At 41.2% G+C, this 25,856-nt stretch overlaps 1 protein-coding gene across 3 annotated transcripts in view; it reads right to left on the bottom strand.

Annotated features, from left to right (window-relative positions):
- Nucleotides 1–11,071: 11,071 nt before the first annotated feature.
- The window catches only part of GAB1 (GRB2 associated binding protein 1), an 81,698-nt gene continuing 66,913 nt past the window's right edge, over nucleotides 11,072–25,856 (bottom strand). For 2 of the 3 annotated variants that reach the window (XM_081876110.1, XM_081876112.1), the window contains exons 6-11: nucleotides 25,354–25,660; nucleotides 19,714–19,803; nucleotides 16,277–16,370; nucleotides 15,559–15,682; nucleotides 14,307–14,426; nucleotides 11,072–12,982 (exon numbers count right to left, since the gene is read on the bottom strand). In XM_081876110.1, coding sequence (XP_081732236.1) covers nucleotides 12,824–12,982; nucleotides 14,307–14,426; nucleotides 15,559–15,682; nucleotides 16,277–16,370; nucleotides 19,714–19,803; nucleotides 25,354–25,660 — 894 coding nt within the window. In that variant the 3' untranslated portion in view covers nucleotides 11,072–12,823. The remainder of the gene's footprint in view (nucleotides 12,983–14,306; nucleotides 14,427–15,558; nucleotides 15,683–16,276; nucleotides 16,371–19,713; nucleotides 19,804–25,353; nucleotides 25,661–25,856) is intronic. The other variant, XM_081876111.1, reaches the window with a different exon arrangement.

The following is a 25,856-nucleotide window of genomic DNA, read 5'->3' on the forward strand; positions in this document are numbered from 1 at the left end:
TAAACAATTGAAGCTGATCATTTCATGTGTTTTCCAATGAATAGGAGCATAGATAGCTGCCAAATTATCAAGAGGGCCACATCTGCTAATTTTAACACCCAAGAGTCTCTGTAGGGAAAGAGGTGGCCTTTCAAATATTTGGGGCCTGAGCCATTTGGGGCACCTTGAATTGGACCTGGAAATGAACCGGGAACTAGTTTAGCTGTTTTAAAACAGCTTATATGAAATCTAAATAGGATCCCAGCCAGTAATATGGCTGCTGTATTTTGGATCAGTTAGAATCATAGAATCATAGAGTTGGAAGAGACCACAAGTGCCATCGAGTCCAACCCCCTGCCAAGCAGGAAACACCATCAGAGCACTCCTGACATATGGTTGTCAAGCCTCTGCTTAAAGACCTCCAAAGAAGGAGACTCCACCACACTCCTTGGCAGCAAATTCCACTGTCGAACAGCTCTTACTGTCAGGAAGTTCTTCCTAATGTTTAGGTGGAATCTTCTTTCTTGTAGTTTGGATCCATTGCTCCGTGTCCACTTCTCTGGAGCAGCAGAAAACAACCTTTCTCCCTCCTCTATGTGACATCCTTTTATATATTTGAACATGGCTATCATATCACCCCTTAACCTCCTCTTCTCCAGGCTAAACATGCCCAGCTCCCTTAGCCGTTCTTCATAAGGCATCGTTTCCAGGCCTTTGACCATTTTGGTTGCCCTCCTCTGGACACGTTCCAGTTTGTTAGTGTCCTTCTTGAACTGTGGTGCCCAGAACTGGACACAGTACTCCAGGTGGGGTCTGACCAGAGCAGAATACAGCGGCACTATTACTTCCCTTGATCTAGATGCAATACTCCTATTGATGCAGCCCAGAATTGCATTGGCTTTTTTAGCTGCCGCGTCACACTGTTGGCTCATGTCAAGTTTGTGGTCAACCAAGACTCCTAGATCCTTTTCACATGTACTGCTCTCAAGCCAGGTGTCACCCATCTTGTATTTGTGCCTCTCATTTTTTTTGCCCAAGTGCAATACTTTACATTTCTCCCTGTTAAAATTCATCTTGTTTGTTTTGACCCAGTTCCCTAATCTGTCAAGGTCGTTTTGAAGTGTGATCCTGTCCTCTGGGGTGTTAGCCACCCCTCCCAGTTTGGTGTCATCTGCAAATTTGATCAGGATGCCCTTGAGTCCATCATCCAAGTCGTTGATAAAGATGTTGAATAAGACCGGGCCCAAGACAGAACCCTGTGGCACCCCACTAGTCACTCTTCTCTAGGATGAAGAGGAACCATTGATGAGCACCCTTTGGGTTTGGTCAGTCAGCCAGTTACAAATCCACTGAGTGGTAGCATAGTCAAGACCGCATTTTACCAGCTTCTTTACAAGAATATCATGGGGCACCTTGTCAAATGCCTTGCTGAAATCAAGGTAGGCTACATCCACTGCGTTCCCTTCATCTACCAGGCTTGTAATTCTGTCAAAAAACGAGATCAGGTTAGTCTGACATGACTTATTTTTCAGAAATCCATGCTGACTATTGGTGATCACAGCATTCCTTTCTAGGTGCTCACAGACTCTTTGCTTAATGATCTGCTCCAGAATCTTCCCTGGTATTGATGTCAGACTGACTGGGTGGTAATTATTTGGGTCCTCTCTTTTCCCCTTTTTGAAAATAGGGACAACGTTTGCCCTCCTCCAGTCTGCCGGGACTTCGCCTGTTCTCCAGGAATTCTCAAAGATGACTGCCAGTGGTTCTGAGATCACATCTGCCAGTTCTTTTAATACTCTTGGATGCAGTTCATCTGGCCCTGGAGACTTGAATACATCTAAACTAGCCAAGTATTCTTGTACTATCTCCTTAGTTATTCTGGGCTGTGTTTCCTCTGCTGAATCATTTGCTCCAAATTCTTCAGGTCGGGCATTGTTTTCTTTATCGGAGAAGACTGAGGCAAATAAGGCATTGAGGAGTTCAGCCCTTTCTGTGTCCCCTGTTTGCATTTCACCATCTTCTCCTCTGAGTGACCCCACTGTTTCTTTGTTCTTCCTTTTGCTACGAACATACCCATAAAAGCCTTTTTTGTTGCTTTTAACCTCTCTAGCAAGCCTGAGTTCATTCTGTGCTTTAGCTTTTCTGACTTTGTGTCTACACGTGCTGGCTATTTGTTTGAATTCCTCTTTGGTGGTTTCCCCCCTTTTCCATTTTTTGTACACATCCTTTTTTAATCTTAACTCAGTTAAAATTTCTTTAGATAGCCACCCTGGCTTCTTTAGGCACCTTCCATGTTTCCATCTCATTGGTATTGCCTGAAGTTGTGCTTTTACTATCTCCCTCTTAACAAACTCCCAGCCATCATGAACTCCCTTTCCTTTTAGTCCATGGGATCTCACCCAGCACTTCCCTAAGTTTTATGAAGTCGGCTTTCTTAAAGTCAAGAAATTGAGTCCTAGTATGCTTGGCTGCTCCTTTCCGCTGTATAGTAAACTTCAGAAGAGCATGATCACTCGCGCCTAATGATCCTTCCACTTCTACCCCACTAACCAGGTCATCAACATTGGTTAGGACCAGATCTAAAAAGGCTGTTCCTCTTATTGCTTCTCCCACTTTCTGGACAATGAAGTTGTCTGCAAGGCCAGTGAGGAATCTGTTTGACCTTATGCTCCTGGCTGAGTTTGACATCCAGCAAATATCCGGGTAATTGAAGTCCCCCATTACTACTATCTGCCTTCCTTTTGCATTCTTGGCCATCTGTTCCAGGAAGGCATCATCTATGTCCTCCGTTTGGCTTGGGGATCTATAGTAAACTCCCACAATGAGGTCACTGTTATTCTTCTCTCCCTTAATTTTGACCCAAATGCTCTCACTTTGGCTTTGAGGTTCTAAATCTTGGATCTCTTCACAGGTATACACATCCCTGACATATAACACCACTCCTCCTCCTTTCTTGTCTGGTCTGTTTCTCTGAAATAGTTTGTATCCCTCCATTATTACATTCCAATCGTGGGACTTATCCCACCAGGTTTCAGTGATGCCTATTATGTCATATTTAGTTTGCTGTACCAAGAGCTCAAGCTCATCTTGTTTATTTCCCATGCTTTGCACATTAGTGTACAGACATTGAAGTCCATTAATCATTCCCCCGTGTCTCTTATTTAAGGATTTTTTCCTCCCACCACTAGGTCTGCGTGCTGTTTGCTCCATTTGGTCTATGACATTTGGATGATCATCTTCATCAATTGATACACTCCTACCTTCAGGAGCACTGTCTCCCTCCCCCACATTAGTCAGTTTAAAGCCCTCCTGATGAGGTTTCTGAGATTTTTGGCAAAAACATTCCTCCCAACCGTTGTGAGGTGCAGCCCATCGCTTGCCAGAAGTCCATCTTCAAGAAACTGCAGTCCGTGATCTAAGAATCCGAACCGTTCCTGTTTACACCATTTGCGAAGCCAGCTGTTCACTTCCACTATTTTTCCCTCTCTCCCTGGGCCACGTCATTCAACTGGGAGGACAGATGAGATGACAATTTGTGCATTTAATTGCTTCAATTTCCTGCCCAGAGCCTCGTAGTATCTTTTGATCTTCTGGAGGCTATTGCTTGCAGTGTTACTGGTTCCCACATGAACCAAGAGGAAGGGGTATTTGTCAATGGGTTTTATGATTCCTTGCAGTCGTTCAGTTACATCTTGAATCTTAGCCCCGGGGAGATAGCACACTTCCCGAGACATCTTGTCAGGCCCACAGATCACTGCTTCTGTTCCCCTCAAGTTGGAAGTTTCCAAGTCGTCTTCAAGGGTAGCCCCCTATAGAGGACATTGCAACTATCCAGTCTCGAAGTTACCAAACAATGGAGTATAGCCGTTGGGGTCCGCTAACCAGGCCCAAGCTGTCTTGGTCTCCCATGATCACTCGTTTATTCAGCTGAGTGTGATGGTGAAGCCGCCCCAAATAGCCTTTGTTCATACTTTTTATAAGCATCCCCCCTTCCTTTCCCTCTTTCGAGATTCCTTGCGCTAATCGAAACAGGACACACTGCCTGGAGACCTTGAAGGGGAGAGATGCCTGGCAGAGGGAGGTTTTCCTGAAAATCGCCTAGCAATGTTATCTGGGCTTCACATATTTGTGGCTCACCCTCCTAAATTCTAAAGCAGACAGTTTTTTACAGAAGCAAAATGACATCAGTTAGGGGAACAAAACAAAAAAAAAAAAAAAAAGGACAAGAACAGGCCTCTGTGGCTTTTCCTGAGTCTCCATATAGCAGCCAAGTAATTTCTGTCCAAAATAGGCTGCAACTGGCAGACCAGTTGGAGCTGGGAAAAGGCACTCCTAGCCATTCAAGCTACCTGAGCCTCCAGGGACAGTGTTGAATCCAAGAGCAGCCCAAGTAGTGGATTTGCACCCACCTCCCAGGCATGAGAACTTGGGATACATAAGATCTTGTCTTTTCAGGATTCAGCTTCTGTTTACTGACCTTCATCCAACCCATCTCTGCTTCCAGGCACTGGTCGAACACCTCTAAATACTGCTGTTTTCTCTATGGCAGTTGTAAAGCCTACATTGGCTAGAATACACAGTCACAGAAATGCAGACACTTGAAGTGTCTCTATTTTCCAGGGATGTCCTTGATTTAGAGAAGCCGCCACAGTTTCTGATTTGATCCCGGAATGTCCCTATTTTCATTGGAGAAATGTTGGAGGGTATAGAGTTATCCAACCACCAAGCTGTCTGAAGGCAATCCTGTACTGTATAAGGAAGGATTTTAAAAAAAATGTTTAATGTTTTATTATGTTTTTACATATGTTGGAAGCTGCCCAGAATGATGGGGCAACCCAATAAGATGTGTGGGATATAAATAGTAAAATTATCATTATGGAATGGGATGTCCCTATTTTCATTGGAAAAATGTAGGAGGGTATGGAAATGTTCATCATCATCATCATTATAATTTATACCCCACCCATCTGGCTGGGTTTCCCCAGTCACTCTGGGCAGCTTCCAACAATTAAAAATACCTTAAAACAACAGTCATTAAAAACCTACCTAAACAGGGCTGCCTTCTGATATCTTCTAAATGTCAGATAGTTGCTAATTTCTTTGACATCTGATGAGGGCGTCTCACAGAGTGGGCGCCACTATCAAGAAGGCCCTCTGCCTGGTTCCCTGTAACTTTGCTTCTCGCAGTGAGGGAACTGCCAGAAGGCCCTCGGCGCTGGAGCTCAGTGTCCGGGTTGAACAATGGGGGTGGAGATGCTCTTTCAGGTATACTGGGCCGAGGCTGTTTAGGGCTTTAAATGTCACTTTAAATTGTGCTCGGAAACATACTGGGAGCCAACGTAGGTCTTTCAAGACCGGTGTTATGTGGTCTTGGCGGCCACTCCCAGTCACCAGTCTAGCTGCCGCATTCTGGATTAGCTGTAGTTTCCGAGTTTCCCATATTAACAAAAATCACCTGCGCCAGCCTGAGGTTTTTTTTGGGGGGGTCATTGGACAAAATTCCCCAGTGGCCTCTCTCCTCCCTGTGATCACCCACTAATTCTCCCTCTGCTTTTGGGCCTAGTCTCCATCACAGCTCAGAGAGAAAGAACAGATGAGCAAGCAGCCAGGGGCAACTGCCATTCTGTTCGCTTACATTGTTTGCTGGTGCTCTCCCAATGGGCTAGAGACAGAGAAGGTGAGCAGGTCACATCTCACCTCCCAGATATGAGAACTTGGGACACAAAACACCTTTGTCGTTTTAGGATTCAGCTTCAACTTCTTGGTCCACATCTAGCCCACTACTGCCAATAAGCAATACACCTCAACCACCTCTCTTAATTCATATGGACAGAGAGATAGAGTTTGGTATCATCCACATATTGATGACACTTCAGATCCTCTGATGACAGCTGTTACAAGCTTCATATAGTTGTTAATTTCACTTCCTGCACTCTTTTCCTTACCCATCCCTTCAAATGATACACATGCATGCACCCCCCCTACTCTAGCTCCAACATTTCTCCATTGGAAAAGAACATCCTACTATACCCCACAACATTTCTCTGATGAAAATAGGGACCTCCTAAGGTAAAGTAAGCTCCCGTTGCTCAGTCCTTGCTCCTGCCAACCTAGCAGTTCGAAAGCACATCAAAGTGCAAGTAGATAAATAGGTACCACTCTGGCGGGAAGGTAAACGGCGTTTCCGTGCACTGCTCTGGTTTGCCAGAAGCGGCTTAGTCATGCTGGCTACATGACCCGGAAGCTGTACATTAAAGCCAATAAAGCGAGATGAGCGCCGCAACCCCAGAGTCGGTCACAACTGGACCTAACGGTCAGGGGTCCCTTTACCCTTTACCTTTAAGGTAAAGTGGGACATTCCAGGATCAAATCAGAAACCAGAACGGCTTCTCTAAATCAGGGCCTGTCCCTGGAAAATAGGGACACTTGAAGGGTCTGCCCTACATGCACAACCCCCATTTTCCCTTATCACTGGGTGTGAATGGAGATAAATTACAATGTTAACTGCAGTGTAGAACCGTTGCTTTAATTCCACTTAGAGCTTAAAATGGAAGAGAGAATACTTAGTAATGCTGAGAAAACCTAGGCTGTGCACACACTCCCTTTTACTCTGCATCCTGTGCGCTCCCACTGCTGGTTTGGGAAGTGAAGTATACATAACTTTAGCGACCTGCCAGATCTATCCTGTTGTTTCTAATGAAATACTGTATTTTGACACATTTCCCCCAAACCAGCTTCGATAAAAAGAATGACTAGTTGCCTTTTAAGCTGGTAACATGTAGGCAGCCTTTGGCTTTGTATACACCATTCATTTAAATCACATTATTCCCTTCAAAAACCATTTCCCCGATGGCATAGTTTACCTTTCACAGTACCACAACTCCCAGCACATTTAACAAACTACAGTTCCTAGGATTCTTTGGAAGAAGTCATGTGCTTTAAATGTATGGTGTGTTCACAGTCTTAGCGTAGAACCAACCTAAATTAGAATTGATGTCAGCAACTTTCAACAAAGTGTTGGTCACAGTAGGCCTCCAAGGATTCTTTCTTGGTTCAGATATGAAAAGCCCCTAACCACTCAAAAAAGCTTTGCTGGCTGGCGCTGCGCTGACTCTGTGGTGGCAGAGAAGTAAGATTCATTTGCTGCCATCCTCACAACAGAGTAGCCTCTAAAATTAGCGGCATCCTGTGAGGCAGATGTTCACTATGCTGGAAAATAAAATAAGTTTTAAAAGTAATTGCTTTTGCCAAACATATCAAACTGTACTTTCAAGTTAAATAATTTTAATTACATTCAGTAAGTCATGGGAAATCAAAGAATGATGTAGAGAGAAATTGAAGACTCTGAAGTAAAACTTAATAAGCAACTTGCAAACTGTGAATACTACAGAAACAGAATCCAAGGTCAGCGAGCATCAGAAGGTAATTGAGAAAGATGTCAAAACAACCCAGGTATCTCCAACTCCCTTGTTAGCCCTGCTGGGAAGAATAGATGAATCAAATCAACATTTATCTCCTCAGGAGATGCTGACATTTTTGCTGGTAGTTGTTCATTTAGAAATAGCTAAAGGTTGGCATTCTGCAATAGAATCATAGTATGCTCAAATGTGGTCCACTGCCTTGGCTGAGAAATTGATGTGCCCGATCAGAGTGACCAGAGGCAAGATGAGTCCTTTATCCTTCTACATCACTGCCCAGACCCATCAAAACATCTGGAGAGACCTGTTGGATTCGAGTCTCTAATAGACATTATAAATGGGTTCTAACTGTTACTCCTTTTTTTCCAATAAATGACAGACTAGCTGCTATTGTTTATTGTATTTTAAATTATGTTTGTTACATGTGAAAAAGCAACAGAATACTTTTAAAAACAGGTGTTATTGCTGTTGTTTTTTGTTGCTGAAGTCTTTCAAAGAGTGGTTTATTTGGGGAATTTGAGTTTGATATAATAGGCAGGGTGGGCTTGGCTACTGGATGGTTCCTTCCTTAACATAGATTTTTATACTGCGGCAGTCAGGAATGTGCTATTTTAACTTTTAATCTGGCTCAAAATAGTCTAATGGGCTGCTTAATCCTGATGATATCCCACCCCCTGCCAACCCACTTTACCCCTAAATCGTGCCTCCCACACTTCCCTCGGCCATGCCAAATCACTGCAGTTTGTAGAAATCATCCAGCCATAATTGAGGCCAGCAACTTGTTCTATGCCACCAATGGCTGAATACCTATGCCTTCAAATCTAGTTAGGGAAGGGATATTTGCACATCTGTTAACATTCTTTCAGGTTCAGAAATTTGCAAGATGCTTGGTTAATCAAGGGCCTTGCAAGTTCTTGTACCTAAAAGCATTGTCGTTGTTGTTTAGTCGTTTAGTCATGTCCGACTCTTCGTGACCCCATGGACCAGAGCACACCAGGCACTCCTGTCTTCCACTGCCTCTCGCAGTTTGGTCAAACTCATGCTGGTAGCTTCGAGAACACTGTCCAACCATCTCATCCTCTGTCGTCCCCTTCTCCTTGTGCCCTCCATCTTTCCCAACATCAGGGTCTTTTCCAGGGAGTCTTCTCTTCTCATGAGGTGGCCAACGTATTGGAGCCTCAGCTTCACAATCTGTCCTTCCAGTGAGCAGTCAAGGATGATTTCCTTAAGAATGGATAGGTCATACTAGCCAGTTAACCCTCAAAGAAGCATGAAGCCTAACTTTTGTGATGGGCGGAACCCTCTTGGAAGATCTCATAACCTATACATTATGTTTCATTGGCTAAATTGCTGATAGTAATCCATTTCAAGAATGGATGATCCACAAAGGAGAGGAAATACTGGTGGACATGGTAGCCAACTCCTAGGGGCCGTTGGAGCTTTGGCCCACACAATAGAATATTTGAGGAGATTGGGCCCCCACAAAGTTGATGGGCATTCCCATTCAAATGGAGTGTGTGTACTGTGTCATGTGTGTCACGAACATGAAAAGTGTGGAAAGCTCTGATCTACAGGGATATTGGAGGAGGCCTCCTTCCACTGCCATACACAAGAGGGAGCTCACCACCAATCATGGCTTTGTGGATGTATTTGGAACATCTCTTCAGGGACCGACTGAAATAAGAACTAAATAGTAGGCTGTTAGGTCTTGCCAAGAGAAATTATAAAGTATAAAGGTGTATTGTTGATCACTTTATCCATGGGGTGTGACTACAGTTTTAACATTTTACAAGGCAACTGGGACACATACTGAAACTTCCACAAGACTTAATTCAACATGCATATCAGTTGAAAAGAATTACAGTAACTCTCACTGGCATTAACATGGAACTATATCTATATTTCTGTGAATCTGCTCACCTTTCCTGCATACTCAGAACCTATAATGCATGTAACACTAAACTAAGCAATGGGTTAGTATGGTAGCAGCAGGACAGAGAGAAGCAGCAAAGTGGCTATGATTTTCTCCCTGGGGACCTGTACACTTGCTTGTTTTTGCTAAGCCACACCACTACTGCCCATTGTATTACAGTAGTGTGTTCTGGTTAGCATTTATCAAGCTGTCTTATAAGGAGGTAGCAAAACAGAAATAGTAATTATATCAGATTCTATACGTACTTCATTGAGCCAACCAGTTGTTTACAACTTTACCGGTGAAACTGAATATGTTACATGGCTAGCCTGGTGGCTGCTCTCAAAACGGAGAAAATGGGTAGCAGATTATGTAAAGCCAAGAACATAGATCAAAACGAATTAGATTTGCAAATACTACACATTTGGATCTGCGACATTGTTGTTGAAATATGAGATCCTAGTAATTTCTCTTGGCAAGACCGGTCGGTTTAATCCGGCCCCTTTTGGCAGTTTATTTCCGGGGGTAAAATCCTAAAAAAGCTCAACAACTTCAATCCTAAAATAGGTTAACAACTTTGGCTGGCCCATTCGTCAGCCCTCACAGCCCTTCACTTCATCACATCTGACTCTTTGAAAAAAGTTTGGACACCACTGTTTATACGGGCTGTAAATTCTTGTTCAAAAATTCTAATTATTAAAAAGAACTCTCATTGCATTTACCTAACTAAGGGCCTGACCATACCTTGATTCATAGCTGCCAACCTTTCTTTTTGTGTGTGGGAAATTCCCTTATTCCAGCGCTGTTTCCCGCTGCTATCCTGGATTGTTAGATATCCCATAGACTGTCCCTGGGACAGGTGAGGCTACTGATCCCTTATTTTCAAATCTGAAAGTTGACAGCTATGCCTTGATTTGATGTGGACTGTGAAGCCCTAAACTTTGAAAATCTGAATAGGAGAGCTACATTAACCGCGTAGGGAATCCTCAGATTTTGGGAGGATAAAGTGTGGGATGGCAGTAGACGGAGAACACTACATGGATGGGGGGGGGGTAGGAGTGGATGGATTCAAGAAGAAATAAATGCTTCACAATCCACATTAAGCCAAGATATGGGCAAGCCTTGTGTTATGTACTGAAGTTCTCACCCTGGGCCAGCAGGGGGATACTGTAGATAGTTCAGGTCCACATATGCAAATAAGGGATCAAAAGTGACGTTCAGTGATTGGATAGTTACAGAAAATGGTTACTGTTGCGTTCTAGTGGAGCTCTATATAAGCAGGCTGGTTGAACCCTTCAGTTCAGTTCTGTTCTGGCCTGTGAATAAACAAGAGCTGTTTGAAGAATCGCTGTGTGGTCTGATATGTTCACCCACAACTTAACACCTTGTTTTAAAAATGTGCTTTCCCTGGAAGCAAAACGGAAGTGCTGCTGCTGTTTCCTCAATTCAATCTTTCCTTCTCCCACCTAATCAGTAAGAAAAACGAGGTGGTGGCCTATCCAAGTGATGAATGGGCTTGTCTTTTTAAAGCTGTAAAGATTGCTGAGAAAATAGAGACAAAGTAGAAAATAACAGAAAAAAATGCTAGCAGGACAAGAAGACTGGATAAAATGCTACCATGGTTGCTATCATCTTTTTGAGATGGTTCACAACTTCTAGGCTGGGTTAATAATCTACATTCAAAGGCACCAGAAATTGGCAACTCAAGAGCTTTGTAAATACATTGCTGTTTTGTGAGTTTCAGACAACAACTGCACATGTGTTAACCAGAACAACTTGAATTTATTTAAAATTCATCTCAGAATGAAACATGTTTAGTTTTTATTTTACAAAAAAAAATATTGAAAACATCAAAATATTTCTAATTTAAAAAGAAACCATGTTAGGAATAAAGACAATTTACATACTATTGAGGGGGTGACAACAGGAAATTAGGCACGGTATTAAGGCCAGCATTCATTAAAACAATACTAATGTATTTCTATGTTCATTTGTAACTCAAGAGGTATGGAGAAGAATTTTCTTTAATGCATCCGTGTGAGAATGAATTAGTAATTTGCCATTATAACAAGATTAATGGATTGATTAAGGTGTACATTTTCTTCCTTGCAACTAAATCTGGTTTCTAATTTAGGGGAGGCTGCTATTTGAAGGAGGGGTAGAGAATTAATAGAACAAAGTACTCAATATGGACTCTGTACCTGGGGAAAGAACTTTATTAAAAAAGGAGAGAGGGAATGAGATCACTTCAACATACCACCTTTCTTTAAAAACAACAATACAAAATGTTAAGAGATATCAATTGCATAGGAATTTAAATATAAGGCCAAGCAGGAAACTAGGCATAATAAGGATCATTAAAAGAGCACTATGGTGTCAAGACCTAGGATTATATCCTACCAAGTCAGAGTTGAACCACTGAGCTCACTGGACATTCAGTCCATTGATTTCAACAGGTCTACAGTGAATATGGTGAATAACGCTCATAGTATTTCCATCTGAATTCTACTTTTTTAAAAAAAAAAAAATCACAGTATTTTCTAGTACTACAAACAGTGAATGTCAAACTGTCTCTTTAATTTTCATACTGAAAACCAATATTAAGGCTTGGTAGAAGTAGAAAACTTAAAACTTGTTGTTTAAACCTGATAAGTGTGTTAGCACCACAGTGCTATGTACGTACCTGATCTCAAGAGATCCTACCTTCTGTAAATAATGTAAAAGTAATGGTTTGCAAATGAAGTGTAAGGTTACTCATTACTGCACCCCATCAGTGATTTGCAGGACTATGCAAAGTTTAATTCTTCAGTACAAAAGATCCCTCCCTGCAGAATCTTTGCTCACTGAATATGAACACTGTCACGAATGAAACTACAATAGGAGCTCCAGTATTGGTATGATATTGCATAAGACAGAAGGGTAGATCCTAAAACCAATAATGACTATTATTAAGTCACAGCCATGTCTGTTAGGAAGGTAACCTGTAGCCTTCCGAATATTCTTCGCATGTATTAAATATAAAACATAGGTATTTAACAAATCATCTCTTGACATTTCAAGTAGATTAAAATTGTGAAACTATTTCTTATTAATTCATTTTTGAGCTGTTAAAACGCACTTCAGACCTTGATTTCTATATCATAAGTAGCTTACTTTCTAGAATGCTATAAAATATAGTAGTGTTGGGAGAAAAAGGTGTTAGAAGTACATTAGCCAGGGAAAGCTGAACCAACATTTTAACGGGGGGGAAAGTGCATAAGACATTGTAATACTTGTAATAAAAACTTCTCTGGGACCTAAGCAATACTATTTTACACATTGTTTTACATTGTATGATCTACCCAGATGCCACAGGTTACTGTTTTATCTCATGGTATCACCTTGATTTTCATATAACAGGGGGGGGGGGGAATCATTCAAGAATTGTCCAGTACTCTTCCATCAGTTAATGGCATAACTGCAGCTCTTTTTATAAATTTGAGGAGGATGACAAGAGGATTCTCTTTTTTTTTTTTCATTTTACAATTTTAGTTAGCGTTTCAGATTCTGTGGATTGCCTCCCGTCTGTCCAAGCTTCCCGCGTACTCTTCAGCGCTAGTGTTTTCTGCTGGTCAACTACAACATAATCCACTCTTTCATCCGCCACACTGCTGCCTGAACCGCTGCTCTTTTTCTGGAGACAAAATGCAGAAAAGGGTAAGAACAAGATAAGCTAATACAAGTCTACAGGTTGGCTTCAGAGCATCCTTTTCATGAAAAGATAAGACTTCTTTGCAGAAGGGACTAAGATTCAGCAGGGTCTCCCAGCAAGGGAAGGAGGGGGCAGTTTTGGCCAATCCACCCCCCTGCCCTGGCAAATCCTCAAACCATCAACTACACTGTTCCAGGAAGACCTCCAGCTGTTGAGAACAGCTTTTCAGGGGGCTGCAGGGGTAAGTAGAATCTGCACACATTTCCTTCCCCCACTTTTTCAAGTGAGAGTGTCCAATGGGCAACTCATTGAAACTCGGGTCCCCCCAAAATGTAAGACAAATGTATCAGTGAATAGAATTATTTGCACTGTACCATTTTTATTAAAACAACACCTATACATCTCACCTATCCTCAAAACATAGAATCATAGAATCATAGAATCATAGAGTTGGAAGAGACCACAAGGGCCATCGAGTCCAACCCCCTGCCAAGCAGGAAACATGGTACAGTATGTAGAAAACTGGCTGCAAGGAAAGCCTAAGTGTAGCAATATAATGGCAGGTGACATTAAAGATTCCATGGTTTTTCACAGGGTTTCCCAAAACTGAGTCTCCAGCTGTTTCTGGACTACAACTCCCATCATCCCTAGCTAGCAGGACCAGTGGTCAGGGATGATGGGAACGGTAGTCCAAAAACAGCTTGAGGCCTAAATTTGGGGAACCCTGTGCTAGATTACTGGTGGCAAGTTTTAACTGATAGATGAAGTTGGTTTAGTATTAATAGGCAGAAACCAATTTTAATTAGTGAGGCTGATGATAAAAGTCATTTAGTTCTTAAAGCTGTATTAATTGTGATGTGGTAATGAGGAATGAAAAAGCAAATATTAAATACAGCATTTTCTCCTAAAAATAAGTAGTTGTCCTGGACATTTTAATAAAGAAAAATTTACCTGTATCTTGATGGAGAAATAAAATTCCCTGACACAATGACTGCCAGATTCATTGCCCAGCTGAGAAGAGGAGTTTTTCACTCTCACTGACTATAATGGGAGGTAATGAACTATAGTAGCCCGTTTCACTGATTTGTTGTAGTCTGCCAGTTCTGAAGGCTGTGTTATGTGGTGTATGCACAACCATACTCCATGTGCCTCATTTCCCCCTGTTCTGACAGTCTGACAATGCTGGAACAAAATCTATACTGGTGAAACATTTCTGCCAGTATGCCAGTGAACCTCTAGCAACATGTCTTGTTAACCCCAGAAAGGCACCTATATTGTCACTAATAAACCACTCAATTTTGTTTACCTTGCGAGGTGGGGTAGATTTTCCAGAATCTAAATCCAGATCTAAATATTCCACTTGCTTATCTTTAGGTTTTACCATAGGACTGCTTCCCCCATCAAGACTGCTGCTCCCAAACAGAACCTGAAATTATAATTAAAATGTTTAAGTCAGCAATGGTGACAACTTTAATGGAATGTAGTGCTCACTCCACAGCATGTGAGAAACTGACTAGACACACCACATTTTGCAACATGCCTTGTAACATAGCCCTGAATATAAGCAAATCTGAAAATGAGGTAACAAAAATGTCATTCTTGAACCGTTTAACTACCTGTGTCCCATACTAACAAAGCTCTATCTGTGCTATATATTTTATAGCAGTATCATACCTCAGAAGGTCATGGATTCATCTCAAAAAGTTATGGGAACTGTAGTTTGCTAAGGGTGTAGAGAGTTATTACTATAACTACAATTTATTACCCCTGCCCCTAAGGTCCCAGGGCAGGTTACAATTAAAATACAACAGTAATATTAATGTAATATTACACAATATTTAAAACAGTTTAAAACAACTAATAATTACAGAAATAAGGCAGGTCCATATCATCTATCTATCTATCTATCTATCTATCATCTATCTCAGGCATCAAATGTCAGGGTAAAGAGGTGCATCTTCAGCATTCCCCAAAAGCTATATAAGGAAGTGCCAGACGCACTTCTGTGGAAAGGGAGTTCCACAACTTAGGGGCTGCCACAGAGAATGTCCTCTCCTGGGCCACCCCCTACCCTGAGCTTCTGAGGGCAGTGGAACAACCAAGAGGACACCCTCTGCCAATCTTACCTCCCAAGATGGTATGTAGGGGAGGAGAGGGTCTTTCAGGCATTTGGGCCCTGAATCATTTAGGACTTTAAACACTAACATGAGCACCTTGAATTGGACCCAGAAATGAACCAGCAAACAAAGCTGTTGTTTTAAAACATGGGATATATGAAATCTGAGAAGAACCCAAGCCAGTAATCTGGCCACTTCATTTTGGACCAATTGAAGTTTCTGAGTCATCTTCAAGGGCGGCCCAATGTAGAGTGCATTAGAATAATCCAATCTGGAAGTTATCAGAGCTTGTAGTATAGTGCCTCCTCCTCCCCCCCCCCCCAAAAAAGTTGTGATGAGTGGTATGATACCACTTCAAATGTATAGTGCAGATGAGGTCTGTGACATCCTTTTAGAAAGAGCTGCACAGTAAAGAGAGTACTTAAAATGAAAACTACATACTGGATCATCACTGGACTGATTTGGATTCATGGGTACATAATTCTCTTCACTGTCATGTGAATCACTGCTGGAAGTTGTGCTATGGACTGAATCTGGTCGGGGAGACAAAGGAAACCTGGAGGAACTAAAATAAAGAGACATTGGTTTTAAAAAGTAAAACTGGAACCATCTTATGTATGCTTTGTAGCTGTATTATTATATTTGTTTAAATAATATTTATACTTCCCCACCACACCTTTTTTTAAAAAGAAATAAAAGTTCAATGAAGCTTACATAAAATACAATAAAAACCTCAGTAATAACCAAACAGAGGAACAGATTGAGAGATGATAATCATTACAGCAGTATCGAAATGTAATTAAAAAATCCCATTGTTGGCAATGTGACATATATTTGTGTGTCTTAGGTTGTGAGACAGGATGCCAAGAAACCAAGAAAATGTGGACCTTGGTATGAAAACTGGTTCTCCATCACTGCAGTAGGGTATATGCTGCATTGAACATGTTAAGAAGTAATTCTGAATGAACATGTGTAATCTTACGCTGCAAAAACACACCAACCCAAAACACACAATCTCAACACTGTGAGACTTGTTTATAAGTAAGCATATATAGAACTGGGGTGAAATGCTTCTTTTCACACCAAAGGTTCACTTGTACAATACACACACATCCACAAAAGCAAATATTTAATTTCTTAAAAGGGTGAGAAGACTTACTCTCGTGTAAAACTTCTGGTGATCGGAGATCTAACTGGAGCTGGCAATTCTTCCCATTCAGGGAGAGGTTTTATTTCTAGTGGTGCTGGTTTTACTATATAAAGAAGCAAACAAGTTTTTAAAATAATGTACTAGGAAAGAACTACAGTTCCTCAAAAGGAATTCTTACAATATTATTGCAATTCCCATTATTTTAAGGTCGGTGAGGAAATAATTCGGAATAGGAATGTGTTAAAATTAGAGAGCTTCAAATACTTGAGTTTTATATATATACTTTCAGTTTACTATCAAACACTAACTAATGGATACTGCTAATTGAATGATGTAACTGCTAACAATTACTACATTTAGAAACGTTAATGTACGAATCTACTCTATGAAGTGCCTCCAAATTTCACCTTTTTAGGCTCTTGTGACCACAGTGAGTCATTAACAATCTAAACTGAGTCAAACTCTCACATAAACAGCATGGTTGCTGTTTTGTACACACACTGCTTTGCTACAGAAACTAGGAAGAAAAGGGCTTTTCTTTGCACCAATGTAAGCTCTTCAGGTCCGTTTGTGTTCTCTTACACATGCAGAATTTAATAGGTTTCATTAATGCGCATTAATAGGAAGAAGTAGCTTTGAGACTAGAATGCTCCCCCTTCCACTCTTGTGTAGCAGAAGTTCAGTAGAATTTAGTTTTACTTTCCATGAATCCAGACTTATGATCCAGAGATCATGGTTTAAAATAAACTCTTATTTATTTAATGGCTTATTTTAAACCATTTAAAACTTTTGTCAATTTCAAAACAACCCAACTTCAAAACATCTTGTTTTGAAACACACTAGAAGTTGTTTCAAACCATGATCTCTGTTTCATAAGGTACAACAAGCCAGGATTCTAAATGCTGCCAAAGTCCTTCACCCAACCATGCAGGAAGAGAAAGAGATGGGGAATGTACAAGCCTGAGATTTATAGCAGATCCTTCCTGCTTATGTATATAGGGCTAAGCCATGGTTTAAAATGAAATGTCAATGCAAACACTGCCTTTCTGCATATTTATTTACTTTACAAATTTACACACCGTTTCATGGCCTGAGATCTTCAAGGGTGGGGTCACTGGGGTGTATAACCAAGCAGAGTTATATCTTGCAGGTGCATTTTTTTAAAATTTGTCTTGATGTAGCATGATTATGTAGCTATCTTAAGACTCTGCTAGTTTGGGGGAGGGGGCAATACTTCTTGGCAATTGAAAACAGTCCAAATTAAAATTGCATAACTGCTGTTTTACAAAATGAATAGCTATGGGTAATATTCAATGTTTGTCATACTCAGAGGAGCCCCATTGACATCTGAGCATGTTAGTTGCACATCACCCTATACCCCCAGACTTATCCTGCAATAATTCCCCCCCCCCTCCCAGAAATTGATCCCACCTTTCTAGGACTCATTGCAGTGTGTCTGCAGGCTAGTTTATTTAGGATTAAAGAACAGTTTTAAGCATTTAGGTCAGTCAATACAGTAAATTATCTGCATATGGTGTTTCTGACAGACCTATTAAGTATGTACTCATAAGTACATCGCCCTCTTTAGGGAAGTTTTTAAGGATTGATGTTTTTATTATATTTTTAGATATGTTGTAAGCCACCCAGAGTGGCTGGGGTATAAATAATAAAATTATTATTATTACAGTCGTACCTTGGTTTTTGAACAGCTTAGTACTCAAACATTTGGCTCACGAATGCTGCAAACCCGGAAGTGACTGTTCCAGTTTGCGAACTATTTTTGGAAGCCGAACATCCGATGAGGCTTCTGCGGCTTCTGATTAGCTACAGGAACTTCCTGCAGTCAGTCAGAAGGCACGCTTTGGTTTCTGAATGTTTTGGAAGTCGAACGGACTTCTGAAACGAATTCTGTTCAGCTTCCAAGGTATGACTGTATTATAAGTAAGAACCAGTGACTTCAATGGGACTTATTCATAACTACAGTCATACCTCATGTTACGTTTGCTTCATGTTACGTTCTTTCAGGTTACGTCCTGTGGCAACCCAGAAGTACCGGAAAGGGTTACTTCCAGGTTTCGCCGCTCGCACATGCGCAAAATGACGTCACTTGCATGTGCAGAAGCGGCAAATCGCAACCCACGCATGCACAGACGCGCCACTGCGGGTTGCGCTCTTTTCATGTTGCGAACAGGACTCCGGAACGGATCCCGTTTGCAACCAGAGGTACCACTGTATGTTTATGTAGCAGTACAGCCTTAAGCACTTTTCAGTATTTATGAGACTAGATAACAGGGGTCTGTTTTGCAAATGCCCAAACAGAGGAGGGGACTGCACCATTCACAAGCTTTCAAGGCACTTGGTTTTCAGAGCAGTCTGAAGTAACAGATTGTATTTAAAAGCATCTTAAAACCCTCAGACAGATTCTAAAGTGTTCATGTGGTGATGGGGAACATCATTACTGTGAAGCACTTTTAACAAGTCCTCTGAATCATTTGAAAGTATAAACATGCAAATGTATACTTCATATTTTCACATCAATGAACTTCACAGGAATTTTAAATAATTGTGCCTACACAAACATACGTAGGAGTAAGTCCATGAAAATGTAAGTGCTATGACATATACATCGTAAGTAATGGTCTCCATTCTGCATATACCTAAAGGGACTGTTCCTTGTCACATATTCCAGATTCTGGGGCTGCAGGAACATTGCCTATCTCAAATGGAGCTCCACACAGCTGCAAAGTCTCCAAAGGCACCAATATTTTTTGAAAGCAATATGAGCAGCAACTTGTCCGCTGATTGATGGCAGCGACAGTTGACAGCTGAAGACCTTTAGTAGTAGATACATACTAGGAGCGGAAAAACTGCTTCATTCATATGACAGTGAGATCCACAGCTAAGGTATGTGCTAAATGGTGATTTGGCCATTATAACACGCTACTTTTCTAGCATTATTTAAAACCTCCCTCTCCAGTGGGGCAATGCAGTAAACACTAGCCTATCTCAAATTTTCAGTGCTCGTTGTATATAGTTCAGGGTGTGTTTTTTTTAAAAAAAGTATTGTAATACTAAAGCAGTCCTATAAAGATCCCAATAGCTGCATCCCAATAGTCACACTATCTGCACCTTCAAGCATTTCACATGAGAAAACGTTAGTTAAAATAACCTGTAAGCTGGAAATATATTTGAAAACAAACAGTTATACAATCATTAAGCAGGCAGAGCTAATTGCTGACTGAAGGAAAGATGCTTTTATGTACAGCATATTCCATTTTCTGTGTGCTAAGAATGCCTTTTCTTAAGCAGGAAATATTGTGGCTAACAAATAAGCGGACCAATAAATTGAGATAAGAGTAGCGACGACCATGTTTTTATAAGAGTTTCCCTTTTAGAAAACATTTTCATACACAGCCCCAGATACCATGCAGTGCTGAAGTACATACCCTTTCTTCTTGTAGTAAATTCACCTATGGTTTGGGAATCTGTTCGCTCTAAACCATGTGGCTTAGGTCTTAAAATTTTAGGGCTCTGACCTAATTGGTAAAAAGAAGAGTCTCTCTTAATATAGTTTTTTAAAAAAAAATAACTGGAAAAAATGGACCCCCTATAAACAAATTGCCAAGCCCCTTGCAGAAAGGTGATGCTTAGAAGCGAAAGCAAGCAGCTGGTGGAAAGAGTCCTGCAGTGTGGCAAAAGCACATGCTAGTGCATAAGCACAACATTCAGAATGCATGATGGAAACATGCATGGAAGAGACAATGTAAGAAGAGATGGTAGAATGCCATCAACTGATGGGTTTCCTTAATTACAGGAAGGAGGTTCACAGGTGGTGTTGGCATACTTTCTGAAAGGCCATGCACACAGTTTGAGAGTGCTCCTAGATTTGGAGCTGACTGAGGAAGTGCAGGGGGCATCGGTGACCAGGACCACTTTTCACCACCTTCTGCTGGTATGCCAAGTGCACCTCTATCTGGAGGAGCTGACCTTACAGCAGCAGTCCACACTCTGGTCACATCCAGACTGCTGCAATGCACTCTACATGGCACCGCCTTCAAAGATGGTTCGGAAGCTTCAGCTGGTCCAGAACTGGCCAAAAATGCACATCCAAAATGTATGTGAAGGGTCAACTGTGGGTCACAATCTGTAATGGCAAGTTCATGCTAATTCCTGTAGGAAAGTATCTTCTCTGTGTTGCCTTAAATACTGCTCTTTATGCCATAAAGCAGATTTTGGGGTAGTGTGGAAAGTTTTCAAAGAGCAATAATCACGCTTCGGATTAACCCCATTGGCTACAATACTGTGCTGCACTGGATACTGATGCACTTCTGGGATCAGTCTAGTTTTTTGACCCTGAAAACCCGCAATGATTTGAGCCCTTGTTGTTTATTGGACTGCCTGTACCAATGTGATCCTGCTCACATTTTAAGAACTGCTTTTGAGGCTTACCCTGGCATGCCTGTCTCCTAGGTTGGTAAGATGGGTGGCCACAAGGGAGATGCCCTTCTCTGTGGTGGCCCCATGGCTATGGACTTCCTTCCCCTTGGATTATGTCGGATTTCTATATTGTAGGCTTTTTGCAAGGCCTATAGATCTGGACTACCATCATGTGCTGGACTACCACCATGTGGATGTCTCCACTGTCTTGCAGGAGAAAGATGATTAGATCATTATATTGGAAAAGATCATTATATTGGAAAAGACTTTCCAGCAAAATCAGTCTTCAAATCCAAATGAAGCTGTTCCCCGGCTGCAGCAGCCAATGGGACCTCATATGTTCATGTTCTTCACTGCAGGCCATCTCCTTAGCATGTTAAGCTTAGAATCACTTTGTGAAACAAAATTCCACATAGAAAAATCATGAAAACAGTATGTGATGATCAGACATGCATTACTACTAGATGTGCAGTGCACATGCTCAACCGATGGTGGTGGAAACCTCCTGGTGAATGCATATCACATGTTCTGTGCACTGATTCTGCCTCCGTGGGATGACTGCCAGTGTCAGGATGAAACAGAGCGACTGTGCAAAGAATTTAATTTTGCCCCAAGTGAGTGGATGTCTGCCACTAAAGATTGGGGGGGGGGGGGATGAACTCTGGGGAGAGTGAACTCTGCTATATACCAATGGTATGGAGCTAAACCTGCCTCCTATTCCTACTCCTGACCCCCCAATTTTTAACATTAATATGCTGTAAAAAACAAAACAAAACACCTGTTTCTGATGCATTGGCCTGGCTCACACATCACTAAGACAAACTATGGCCTTCTGGGACCATGCAAATGTATGGGCTCCTAGAGAGCCCATACACAGCCACTTTGCTGCTCTCTGGCCTTTTTTACTCCTATGCTGCCCTGCCCTTAGCAAAGCCATTATTTGTGATCTGAACATCGGTTTCTGGTTAAGTTTTCTCCTTGCTAATTACAAATAAAACTTGTTTTGGAGCAAGAAAGTAACTGCACCAGTCACAGTTTTCTTTAAATAGGTATCTGTAAAACTGTGGATTACTGCAATTTAAAACCAAACAAAACCAAATCCAGGCATAATTTCTAATCCCCAAGATGCAGCATTGGTTTACAGAGGACATCCCATTTTAGCTGTTAACAATAGACATGACTTCCTTTTGGTGAAGACACATTCACAAACTTGTGCTTGTCTTAGTGTACTTACTGTATCTTATTGTGCTGAACTGTATCAAACCATAGCTTTTAATGCATTTTTTGTTGATTGATTATATGCATTGCCATTTTAATTTCCTTGTTAACAGCCTTGCAGATCATTATTATTTGAAATGCAACCATAAATAAAATAAAAGTTTAAAAAATGTAGAAGACTTTGTTAGCTCTTCTTTATATCCCTTATATTGTCTTGAGGTCACAAGTCATTCAAGTGGGGAACAGTTCATTAGTCACACTGAACCATGTTAATATCTATGTACATCTGGCTTAAACAGTTTGTGGGTTACAATTCTATTCTAGTCTACTCTACTACAGTAACCTAAAATTGTCACGTCATCTTGAGGGCTACAGAACTGAATATAAATTTTAAATAAATAAAACAAAACCTTATCAAAGAGACTTTCAACTTAGTTACCTACTATTAGATTATTTAATACACAGAAAAAGCAATGCTGTTTACCAGCCACAGGGAAAAGTTATTTATAAACAGGGAAAATTAAAATTTAGTCAGGAGTTAACCTGGATTGGACCCTAAGGTAAATTGACCTAAAAAAATTCATGGAAGGAAAGTTCTGTGTTCTCTCTCTCTCTCTCTCTCTCTCTCTCACACACACACACACACACACCCTATTTCCCATTGCTGAGGATAACTCCCAGTCATCCACAGAGGCCTTTCAGGGGTGCAGGTTGATGCAAGAAGGAGAATGAGAAAGGAGCTTTCCTTCCAGGAACTTCCTTAATTAAGGAATTCCTTAATTAAGCGTCTCTTGATATCCAAGTAAGAGGCACTTTAAAGATCCAACCTAGATATCTCTAGGGCAGAATACTAGACAGCTGTCATTAGTTAAGCAAGTTAAAAGTTTCCTAGCAGTGCTCACCATGTATCACTGCATATGAAATGCTATGTTACTATCTTGACAGACACAGGTATATAAACTAAAAAAAGCAGTGTTACATCCTTGTTTTAACACAGCTTCAAAGACAGGAGCACAGGACAAACCCAAGAACCAAACTTGAAAGTGAAATTTATTTTCTGTTTTGCCTTATATAAAGGGGGAGGACATATATGCATGTATATTCATATATAAAGTTATAGAACTGCCATTATCTTTTCCAAGTCGGCATGCAACAACTGTCTTTTCTCTATACGTTCAATTTATAAATGCAAAAGTATCAAATTCAGTGGGTGGGGGGAAGACCTCATTCTTCTACCTCCAGCATCAGAGGCCCTATACCTCTGAATACCAGTTGCTGAGGAACATGACTGGGAAAATGGTACTGTGCTCATGTCCTTCTTGTGGACTTCCCCAAAGGCATCTGACTGCCCCCTATGAGAACAGAATGCCTGTCTAGATGAGCTATCTTCATCCATACGTACTAACAAACGTATTCTGATTTCTAGATTATATTCCAAGTTCAAAGCATGGTGTTTTTTAGCCTGCATTTTGCCATCAAATAGTTTTCTGTACTATTGGCTTACAGCTTAACAATGATCTATATTACAGCATCTCAATATAGCTCTACTGAAGGAAAAGGCCGATAGCAGGATAGATGGCAACAATGCTGAGCAAGAAAGGAAATGCACATTTCAAACAAGATATTTCTGAGAACTTTGATCTCATCCATCCCTCTAACTGCAAGCACCGTTCTTTTTCATTCTTTATTACCAACCAATTCAATACGGTTTGTTTTTGGTTTTTGTTCCATTTAACTAATAGATTTGAGATGAATGCCATCCAGTAGTGCTGAGAGGTAACAGGGATTTTTCCCAAGCTGAAATCCAATTTGCTAGCAATGCTGCTTGCAACATACCATCACCAACACATGCAAGCTTTGAGAGGTTGAAGCAGCAGAAAGCATAATTGCCCCAAATGCATAATTCAATAGACACAGTGCTGTCAAAAACATTCTTGAAATGACATTTATTTCTGACACATATATTCTTAAACATTTGGAGCCTTTTAGTTTTTTAAAATTAAAACTTGCTTGTCTCCGTATGGCCATTTCCCCTGTGAATGAGCCACAGTGGGCCTTGGGGTTCATATACATCCCTTAATCATTTCCCTCAACATGCAGGTCAGGTGTTGGTGTTTAGAAGCTTCTGCTTAGGCTTTTACTTTAATCACAGTCTGCCATGTTAGCTGAATGTTCCTGTTACCAGTAACTATGATTAGTTTTAAAAACCCAATTTCAATCAGTTATGGCGTGAATAGAAACCAACCATACAGTTAATGTTCATCACAGTTTGCTGGTCTGGATGTGATTGAGCAAAAGCAGAAGCCTCTGCACTGCTGCTTCCAGCCACATGGAGAAAGGTGAGAGGGTGCAAGCCAGACGCTGCATACAACACATTCCTCCTGGTCCACATTATGCTAAAGTAGTGTGATGCATGAATGCAGCCATTATTTCACAATACATTACGCTGGCCAGTGCTGCTAGGTTAGGTAGCTTCTGGTACAGCCTTCCAGAGGTCTCTTCCTCATTTATGGAAAGAGCTGTTAACTGGGAGAGGAAGATTCATGATGCCAAATGCAAACAGCTAAGTATCTGACCCTTCAGAAAGGCATATGCGCATAGAAACGCATACATTTAAATAGACAGTACAGAAAATCTGACCGTCAGCTTTGTAATTGTGAATTATGGATTTTATGTGAATGAAAAAGAATGCAAAACTGCTAATACTTACCTGCTAAGGCAGGCTTCCTCAACTTCGGCCCTCCAGATGTTTTTGGCCTACAACTCCCATGATCCCTAGCTAGCAGGACCAGTAGTCAGGGGTGATGGGAATTGTAGTCTCAAAACATCTGGAGGGCCGAGTTACAGGAAGCCTGTACTAAGGTTTTGGTAAATGCTATTTTTAAAGCAGCAGCATCTGTATTATGTATGGAATGTAAGAATCACAGCTATTATACCGTATATCCATATCATCTGAATGTGTACTTTTGCTAGCCTTACCAAAAATATATATATAAAAGTATAAGTCAGGCTTCCTCAACCTTGGCCCTCCAGATGTTTTGAGACTACAATTCCCATTATCCCTGACCACTGGTCCTGCTAGCTAGGGATCATGGGAGTTGTAGGCCAAAAACATCTGGAGGGCCAAGTTTGAAGAAGCCTGGTTTAAGTGGATTCTAAACACAAATGAAAGCGCAGGTTCTGATCCAGTCACAGTTTTTTCCACATATGATGAGAAGTAGCAGTACAATCTAGTGATTAAGCAAAACAACCGTAAATATATTCACTGTCGAGGTCTGTGTGTTTTAAAGGAAATTGTAAACTGTTAATATTGCTGCTTCAATTTCAAGCAGGATTTTATTCTGTGGAACAAGATGGGTGGGTGGAAGGACAAAACGAGGATCATGAAACACTCAAGAGTGCTTGGCAGTGAGTGCATGCCCCTTCCTTACCTTTCCTGTCGGGCTTGAGGTTCCTATCCACTGGTGGTGGTTCACATTCAGCAACAGGCACAGGCCGCCTGGGAGGGGTCTTGGGACTCGACCTAAACCCCATGTGTGCTGGCGGAGGGACTTGCATTCCAAACAGGGAAAAGTCAAAAGTGCCAGGAGTCATCGGCACATAGTTCGTCATTTCCTGGAAAGGTTCAGTAAAACTGCTAGAATGCTGCCGCGGGGGAGAGTTTGGGTTCATGGGGACATAGTTTTCATCCAATTCTTCACTTGAAACGCTTCCCACAGTCAACAGGCTTTTGTTTTTCTGGGAAACAAAAATGATTCCGACAGCAAGAAATTAAACAACATTCTGAACAGGTGAACAGAAATTTAGCGTACATATATTGCACAACACCTGACCGGTCTCAAAACATTTGTGTGTCTTTTTCCCCCCCTTTTGCAAGTTCTATGGAATTGCTTCACCCCATTTGCATTGTACAAGCTCCAGCCAGGATCTACAT

The sequence above is a fragment of the Podarcis erhardii genome, assembly GCF_964252035.2.
Source record: "Podarcis erhardii genome assembly, chromosome: 9".
Classification (NCBI taxonomy): domain Eukaryota; kingdom Metazoa; phylum Chordata; class Lepidosauria; order Squamata; family Lacertidae; genus Podarcis; species Podarcis erhardii.